The 9491-nt window shown below is 57.8% G+C and overlaps 1 protein-coding gene across 4 annotated transcripts in view; it reads right to left on the bottom strand.

The window, feature by feature from the left end:
- Positions 1-423: 423 nt before the first annotated feature.
- The window catches only part of LOC144937805 (adenylate kinase isoenzyme 1-like), a 28629-nt gene continuing 19561 nt past the window's right edge, over positions 424-9491 (bottom strand). For 2 of the 4 annotated variants that reach the window (XM_078865281.1, XM_078865283.1), the window contains 7 exons: positions 6107-6161; positions 4156-4542; positions 3656-3691; positions 3362-3525; positions 2924-3040; positions 1444-1635; positions 424-1060 (listed from right to left, as the gene is read on the bottom strand). In XM_078865281.1, the coding sequence (XP_078721407.1) occupies positions 992-1060; positions 1444-1635; positions 2924-3040; positions 3362-3525; positions 3656-3691; positions 4156-4542; positions 6107-6161 (1020 nt within the window). In that variant the 3' untranslated portion in view covers positions 424-991. The remainder of the gene's footprint in view (positions 1061-1443; positions 1636-2923; positions 3041-3361; positions 3526-3655; positions 3692-4155; positions 4543-6106; positions 6162-9491) is intronic. The other 2 variants (XM_078865282.1, XM_078865284.1) reach the window with 1 other exon arrangement.

Below are 9491 nucleotides of genomic sequence, written 5' to 3'. Positions count from 1 at the left end.
GGGGATTGAATAGGAGACCTTCACGAGCCGACACTGGGACCAGGGGATTGAATAAGAAACCTTCACGGGCCCACACTGGGACCAGGGGATTGAATAAGAAACCTTCACGAGACCACACTGGGACCAGGGGATTGAATATGAGACCTTCATGAGACCACACTGGGACCAGGGGATTGAATAGGAGACCTTCAGACCACACTGGGACCAGGGGATTGAATAAGAAAAACCTTCACGAGACCACAGTGGGACCAGGGGATTGAATATGAGACCTTCACGAGACCACACTGGGACCAGGGGATTGAATAGGAGACCTTCACCAGACCACACTGGGACCAGGGGATTGAATAGGAGACCTTCACCAGACCACACTGGGACCAGGGGATTGAATAGGAGACCTTCACGAGACCACACCGAGGACCAATGTTTGTGTATAGAACAATAAATATCCTTTATTACAGAAACTCCGAAACGCAGTGGAGGCGGTAGAGTTAAGACTGTCGGCAAAATTGGCTGAGGTCGCGTCTGGAGGCCGCTCGGAATCTGTTTGGGGAGGACACGGGGAAGGAAGCGACGCCAGATGATTCCGACGGGCGCGTTGGCACCGCGACGCTGGCGCGCGCTCGGAGCAACAGCAGACGCTGAGACCATAAGATGGACGGTTTTTAATCGATGCTGATCTTGTATGGATGATGACGGTGATGATGACGATGATGGTGGTGGTGGAGATGACGATTATGATGGAAGCCATACGTGATTGTGTTGATGATGGTGGTTGCGGTGGTGAAGATGATGATAGTGATTAAGACAATGCTGATGCCAATAGGGTTGATGGTGATTCGATGAAGGTGACGGGGCGATGACGACAAACCATGAGATAGTGCTCATGCTGACGATGACGCCTCTCGGCAAGACGGTGGCAATAGGGATCATTCTCGTTGGATGGAGCAGGTGATGACGATCTGGGTCGTCTTCCGAGTTCGTCGAGACGCCGCTACTTCAGGGAGTCCAGCGCCTTGCACACCTGGGCAAACACCTCGTCCGGCGAGCCCTCGGCGTTGATCTGCCCAGGGGCAGGGGGCGAGGGGACAAGGGTGGCAGGGGGGGTGGGCAGCAGGAAAACGAGGGGCAGCGGCAGTGACGTCAAGATTACGATCCAATTTATCCGAATGAACGCGCGGATTGCTCGGGTAGTTAACCATGCTGTTAGCACACGTGGTTGTCATTTTGAAGCTGAGCTCATCTCGAGGAGGCCCAGCACCCACCGATACCACCAAACGCACGCACAGGGGAAACTCGGCACACCCATCTGTACCCCCCACGTGTCCCTGGCCATCGCTGCAGCCATGGCGATAGCGGCGTGGAGGAGGGGCACTGAGACCACCACCCAACCTCTACCCCCGCCATCCGCCAGCCCCCCCACGGCGCTGGTGCCCCCCCCCCCACCTTGCGCACGATGCCACGCTTCTCGTAGAGGGCGATCACGGGCTCCGTGGCCGAGTAGTAGGTGCCCAGGCGCTTGCGGATCGTCTCCTCATTGTCGTCGACGCGGCCGCTCGTCTCGCCGCGCTTCAGCAGGCGCTTCACCATCGTCTCGCTGCCCGCGTCCACGTACAGCAGCAGCGCCGGCTGCGCGATCTGCGCGGGGGGGACGGGGGGCGCGTTACGGCGGGCGGGTGTGTGTAGAGCAGCGTGTGTGCGTGCGCGTTACCACTCGGGTCGACTCGGCTTCCAATGAGTACCTGGTACGGCGCAGTAAACATCGACACTGGGGAGACAAAGGCGGCCAGGCGTGGTGCTGGCGACTCCATCCCTTTCGTGCGCTGTGCCGTCCGTCAGGTGCTGCTCGCTAACAGCACTTGCCATAAAAGTTATAGCTGTACAGGGAGGACGGGGGGTGTTTTGCTTTGTGTGTCCAGGTCATTCATAGATCTACAAGCTCCTCACCCTGTGATCCAGTCTGGTTAAACCCAGGATGGGTCTTAAATTATTGCTGCCGTGTCTGTCTGCTGGCTGAGTCACCCTTGAAAAAGAGGTGAATAGCTTGATGGGTAAGTTACTCGGATAATAAACTTCTGAACTTCCGAGGCAGGGCCAGCTTGGATTTTTCAAGCAGGCATGGATGTTACTTTACAGAGCTCCACGTTTCACGAGCATAGAGAAGGTAGGGCATAGCTGTGGCCGAGAACACCCAGGGCATTGCATCAGCGAGCTCCGGGCAGGGGCGGTTTCTTCATTAGGGCGATTGGGCGACGCACCACCAATGTCATTCAACCACAGAGTCACGCTAGCCATCACTGTCAGCCTCTGGATATAGTCCAATCAGCGTCATGTCACGTTCTGTGGAGTACCGCCTCTTTTTGGGCGATTTCACTACGGCTGAGAATCGCCCCGAGTGGCCCCATAGACTTACATTGAAAGATGTTTTTTTTTCGAACGGGGGCGCTGCAATGCATTCTCTATGGCTTCCGGGAGGGCATGCACTAACGTGCTTACGTCATCATACGTGCTAACGTCATCATACGTAAGCACGTTTCATCCAACAATATAATTTATCGCCACCTAGTGGAATCTTTAATAAAATAAACTTGAGTGGTTTGTTTTAATAGTGAGTATATAAACAAACAAGATGTATTGTAAGAGTCACTTTATTTTTCATTAATATTAAAGAAGTGAAGTTGCCTTTACATGCTTATGCTGTTAATTTATTCATTGCATGGGTGGACCTTATCCTTATCAATCATCCAGACATTTGCCCCCCCTGAGAGATTTTGCAGGAGCCGCCACTGGCACCGGGTAGCTAAAATACAGTAAGTTGGCACAGTGGGGAGCACAGGTGATGCATCTGCCAGTCGGTCAGCCCATAACACCTAGCGAGCCCTTCACGTGATGACCTCAAAGAGCACCTAGCCTGGCACGGGCGTACCTTCTTCTCAAACTCTTCACCCTGCTTGACCTCGCGCGGGTACCCGTCGATCAGGAAACCCTTGGATTTGTCGGCGTTAGCGATCATAGCGTCGCGCAGCATGTCCAGCACCGTGTCCTAGGTACGACAGTTGAGACGCACAGCACATGTGGGTGGGAGGAGGAATTGCGGTTAAGGCGTGAGAATTGAGTTCATGTAACGTGGTGCGGGTGTGATGGTTAAAGTTCCCGAGTTGAGGTGAGATGATTTGAGTTAATGTGGTTTAAGCCAGATGGTTAGGAATTAATCGGTTCAGGTGAGGAAGTTGACATTTGAACATTCAGGAGAGACTGGGTCAGGTGGTTCACAAGCGAGGCCGGGATTAGATGGTGCAGGTGACACGGTTCAGGTAGTGAAGCGAGACCCCGAGGGGAGAGATGGTTCAGGCGCAGTCGATACCAGCGGCACGAGCTCCCCGCGCTGCATGATGTCGCTCAGGTGCTTCCCGCGCTCCGACCCCGACGTGACCTCCGCGCGCAGCAGGTCGCCCGTGGACAGGTGCGTGTAGCCGTACTTAGCCACGATCTTCTCGCACTGCGTGCCCTTCCCCGAGCCCGGGCCACCTGACGGGTTGTGGGGTCACGGGGTCACGGGGGGGAGGTCACCGGTTACCACTTAAAAGGTCGTCCGAACCCCGCTGCTGTGTTGCCTGTGAGGGTGTGCGAGTTGAACAAAGAGAAGCTGGGAACTCACCGACCACGAACACGATCTTGGTGTTTTTGAGTTTCTCTGCACGCGCAGACGGAGGCAGGCACACGGACGCATGGACGGATGGAGAGAGAGGCGCACGCAGATATACACGGACAGCAGTCAGGCACACAGACAGACGGACACATACACATGGACACATGAACACAGATACAGACGCACATACAGATACGAAGACGTGGACACGTATAGACGCAAACATGGACATGCGCAAGCGTGTGTCACTACATGCAGTGCCAAACTGGAGAAGATGCCACCGTCGTCTCCGCGCCATCGCTCCCTGCCGCCTGCCACATTCTGCACCCGCTTGAACTCCCGCGGAGGGGCGGTGCATCGCCCACCCCGTGGCCGATGCACCGCCCCTCCTCTCCCTTCGTCTCACGGCGCCGAAGTCACAAACGGCCCGCCTAGAATCCTCCTGCAGTCCATCTGGAGTCCACCCATCCAGGATCAACCGCTCCTCCTCCTCGTGACCTCTTCCTCACCTGCCGCGTCCTCGTTCCCGACCAGCGGGAAGACGTGCACCGCCTCGATGGGGGACTCTTCCTGCCCGTCCCCGTCCCCCAGGGGCATCTCGGGCGAAGGCGGGTCGTCAAATGACAGATCTTCGCCGTCGTCGTCGACGTCGTCGTCGCCATCGTCCGGCTGGAGACTGGGAGGGCCCGAGGCTCGGTCGGCCGCGACTGCGTCTTCCCGTGCCGCGGGGTCCCCCCCACGCCTCGCTCTGGCGGCGGCGGAGGCCTCCTCCTCCTCCTTCTCATGCGCCAGCTCGACGAGGTCCTGGTAGACGCCGGGACTTGCGGGATCATCTTCGTCGGGACCGTCGCGAGTGGACCCCCTGGTGGTGGCCGCCGCGGCCTGCTCGGTCGGGACTTGGGGGTACAAAGCGAGCGGGGAGGTGGGCCCCCCCTCGCTGCGCGCTCGCTAACTCGCTCGCTCACTCGCTCCGGTCACGGCAAATGGAAAGGAGCGGAGCAACGAACCGAGGAGGAGGAGGAGGCCGCGGAGGATGAAGCAACAAAAAATTGGAAGGCGGCAGGAACACAAACTTGAAAAGAAAGTGGATCCGGTCACAGAGAAGAAGCCATGGAACGACGAGGAGGTGGTGGAGGAGGATCAGGATCAGGACGAGGAGGATCACAACGAGGAGGATCAGGAGGCAAGAGGAGGGGGATCAGGAAGGTCCACGTGGAGCCGAGCAGAGGGTGGAGGTGACTCTGCTGAGATGGAGAGAAACCCCCGCGACCCGCGCGGCACGGGGAGGCAGGCACCCATCCAGCAGTGGATTGACAAAGCGCCGGGAGGGAGACGGCAGAAGTCGTCCGTGAGCGAGCGAGTCTCCTTCCCGGAGGAGGAAGTGGAGGAGATGCAGTGCGGCGCGAGGAGTCGAGCACAGGTGACATCCTATCTCAGTGGATTGTGGGTAATCAGGGATGGATACGTTCGTTAGCTAAGTATGTATTCAGTATTTAGTGTGTTTTGTTAACCACAATTTTTGTACTGCACTGGACATCCCCATCGGTGTTCATGGAGTTCGTTTGCCTTTAACCCTCGGCCAGCTCAGCGGTCGAGCGACCGCCTCGCAATCAATCACAAGGTTGTGAGTCGTGGGCTATGGATATATTTGCCCCCTGGCATAGAAATGTGGAACTTCCCCCACCTGGCTCCCACTCCCCATTCCCCTGGCCCTCTCTGCAGCTCTTCACACCACTCAGCCCGACCTCCGCGAGCTCCTTCTTGTTCCACGCTGACGTCTCCACAGCCTTCATCTCCTGGCTCCTCTCCTACCTCTCAACCCGCTCCGTCTCGCCCTCGTCGCCACCCGCACCCCCACATTCCTCGGGGCTCCAACCCCGGGTGCCCGTTCTGCCCGACGAGGTCACCTCCAGGTGTAATATCGAATATCGTCTCCACGACGATCACACCCAGCTCCTGCATCGCCACTGACCTCCCTCCCTCCTCCCCCCCCCCGCCACGGACCCCACTCACGCCCGGCCTTGACGCGGTCTCACGGTGGCCCGGCTCCAACCTCTCGTCCGTCAAACCCGCGGGCGTGCACCCCCGGCACGCGGGCAGAGAGCACGGGCACCTTGGGGTGGCCATTGACCCCGAGCTCCTCCATCCGCAGCTGCCGCTTGCTTACTACAGCTGAGCCCCTCACCCACGCCTCACCTCCCTCACCTCCCCAGGCTCCTCACCTCCCCAGGCCCCTCACCTCCCCAGGCCCCTCACCTCCCCACGCCCCTCACCTCCCCACGTTCCTCACCTCCAGACGATTCCACTGCCACGCGTCTCTGCCGTACCCATCAATGAGACCACGATGCGTGAGTGGGTGAGGTGAGTGGGTGAGGTGAGTGGTGAGAGGGTGAGGTGAGTGGTGAGTGGAAGAGCGGACGTTTAACCCCGCGACTGTCGTCCGTCCGCTCAAGGCCTCACCTGCCATGGCTCCTTCTCTGTCGTCCCTCTCTGCTGCTGCTGTGATGTCTGATCGCTGTGGGCACACAATGACAAAGATCACCCAATAAGCCTCCACAGACTGTTGGGGCAAGTACTGTGAGCGAGCAGCACCTATGAAAGCCGGCATGGCACGCGAGGGAGTGGGTGGCCAGCACCACGCCCGGCCGCCTTTGTCTCCCTAGTTTATGTGGGCACACACGTGTACACACACACGTGCACACACACACGCAGACACACGTGCACACCCACGTGCACACGCACAGGTGCGCACACGTGCACACACACGCACATAGACATACGCACAAAGAAAAAGATCCCCCATATAGCCTTGACAGACTGTTGGGGCAAGTGCTGCTATCGAGAACCTATCAAGGCCGGCTCAGTACACGAGGGGGTGGGTGTCCAGTACCACTCCCGGCCACCTTTGTCTCAGTGTTGTTGTTTACATGCACCGCACCAGCTACTCACTTAAGGCTGAGTCTACTTAGGGGGTCAGGTAATCACCACCGATGTTACCCGTGCCCGGGAATCAAACTCTCTCTCTATCTGCGGTGGCGGAAGCGCGGTGTTTGGCGCGCTGCGCTACAAATCTGTCCACGCTCACCCACCTACACCAGCCAACCCACACCCACCTACACCAGCCAACCCACACCCACCTACACCAGCCAACCCACACCCACCTACACCAGCCAACCCGCACCCACCTACACCAGCCAACCCACACCCACCTACACCAGCCAACCCACACCCACCTACACCAGCCAACCCACACCCACCTACACCAGCCAACCCACACCCACCTACACCAGCCAACCCGCACCCACCTACACCAGCCAACCCACACCCACCTACACCAGCCAACCCACACCCACCTACACCAGCCAACCCACACCCACCTACACCAGCCAACCCACACCCACCTACACCAGCCAACCCACACCCACCTACACCAGCCAACCCACACCCACCTACACCAGCCAACCCACACCCACCTACACCAGCCAACCCACACCCACCTACACCAGCCAACCCACACCCACCTACACCAGCCAACCCACACCCACCTACACCAGCCAACCCGCACCCACCTACACCAGCCAACCCGCACCCACCTACACCAGCCAACCCGCACCCACCTACACCAGCCAACCCACACCCACCTACACCAGCCAACCCACACCCACCTACACCAGCCAACCCGCACCGGCCGGAATGGGGAAGTATGAACAAATAGCCGCCGTGATCCAGACGGGCGTGGGAAGGCCCTCATCCAGCAGTGGATTTACACCAGAGCTGTGCGTGTGGATATATAGCCAGCGCCTCTACGAATGAATTACTGAATGAATTCAGGTCATTACTTATGAATGAGAAACCGTCTCAGTGACCAGTCAAGGGCCGACAGCCGGAGGCCACGCCTGAGCGGTAGCGTGCAACCCGAATCGCTCACGCGTGGGACGTCTCCGCAACCGGTTGTGTTGTGAGCAACTTGCAGAAGCAAGTCTGTGAATACGTGGGGGGTGGGGTCGTTGTTTTTGTTATCCACTCTGACGTTGTGTGGGTTTTCTCCAGACGCATTGCTCCCCAGTCTCCGGAGCACGGGGCTGTTACATCACCCCCGCGACCACCACACTCATCCCCCCCCCCCCAGCCTCCATCCCCATGGCAACGGACCACATTAATGCAACCATGGCAACGGAGCGAGATGAGAGCGGGCGGATGCTTGCGTGGTCCATCTCTCCTTCCTCCTCCCCCCCGTCCACCTCACCCCAGCCAACACCCCATACCCCCTCGTCACTGGGGAGGCACCCCCTGGGGGAGTGAGTGAAGCGCTGTGACCACTCTTCACACTTAGAATATTACGCTTCACTTGCAGCCGGAAGTGAGTGTCAGTGCTGCATGCTGCAACTGTTCGGGCTTCCGAGCGGCATTTTCGCATCCGTAAAAAATCATCGTGATCAGCAAAACATGTTCAATCCACTGCTGGATGAAGGCCTCCCCAAGCCGCCTCCCACCTATCACGAATCTGCGATGTAATAATAATAATAACTGATTTTCATCACTCCATCTCTACGCTGGACGTATTCTCAGACGCATCCCATTATATGAAATACTGATATTAATAATGTTGTTTATTTAGGAAAATCCTCCCTGAGTCTCAAGACATTTTTCAGAGGTTCCTGCTACATTTGGATGTTTGGCCAATCCCATTCATGGAATGTTTGCTTGTGGGAGGAGTGTCCGGAGAAAACCCACCACGCATACGAGGGGATAACAACGCCCAACGCTCCTCACACAGTCGGGTTTACAATCCCACTTGCTGCACTCCCAGAAGCTGTACAACTACCTGGCAGGCCAGCTGGTTTGGGAGTCTCACAAACCTCTATGTGATCCATCAACCCTCGCCTCCTGCGGAGCGCTGGATCCACAGGCGTGCACCATCACTATCACCACCACGCCCGCCCCTGCGGCATGCAGGGAAACTCGATGTCATCCGCAAAAACGCAGCCACGTGCTCCTCCCTCTGCTGCAACAGCTTCTGCTGCTGCCCATAGCATCCAACCGCCTCTCTCCCTGTGTCTCCCTGTGTCTCTCTGTCTCCCAATGTCTCCCTGTGTCTCTCTGTCTCCATGTGTCTCTATCTCCATGTTTCCCATGTGTCTCCCTGTGTCTCTCTATCTCCCTGTGTATCCCTGTGTCTCCTTGTGTCTCCCTGTCTCCCTGTGTCTCTATCTCCATGTTTCCCCGTGTCTCCTCGTGTCTCTGTCTCCGTGTGTCTCTCTGTATCTCTAGCTCCCTGTGTCTCCCTGTCTGTCTGTGTCTAGCTCCCTGTGTCTCCCTGTCTCTCTCTGTGTCTATCTCCCTGTGTCTCCCTGTCTCTCTGTGTCTATCTCCCTGTGTCTCCCTGTTTCTCCCTGTGTCTCCCTGTCTCTCTCTGTGTCTATCTCCCTGTGTCTCTCTCTGTCTAATCTCCCTGTCTCCCCCTCCCCCCCACACCGCTCCCCCGCCCCCTGCTCAAATACCCCCCCCAACCCCCCCTCCCCTCCCGCGGGGGGTCACGTTACGAGCCCCTCCCATGACCCCGCCCAAGACCCCGACTATAAATAATTCAGCCGCCCACTGGACGTTCCCATGCCAGGGCCGCCCTCTCTCGTCCTGTTTCCCGGTCCGTCTCCCTACCCCTCTACGCGTCTCTCTCGTCTTATTGTTTACCCGCATTCGTCTCGCCCGCTTGTCGCTGTGTCCCTGTGCCTCCTTGTCTCTCGGTCTCCCCATCTGTCCGCGTGTCTAGGTCTCTTTGTCCATTGCTGTGTTTTTGGTTGTCCCTGGCTCTCTACCCCCCATGTCTCCCTGTCTCTCTCCCTCT

The sequence above is a fragment of the Lampetra fluviatilis genome, chromosome 20 (genome assembly GCF_964198595.1).
Source record: "Lampetra fluviatilis chromosome 20, kcLamFluv1.1, whole genome shotgun sequence".
NCBI lineage: Eukaryota > Metazoa > Chordata > Hyperoartia > Petromyzontiformes > Petromyzontidae > Lampetra > Lampetra fluviatilis.
The sequence above is the reverse complement of the archived record's forward strand: the minus strand, read 5'-3'. Positions and strand labels throughout refer to the sequence as shown.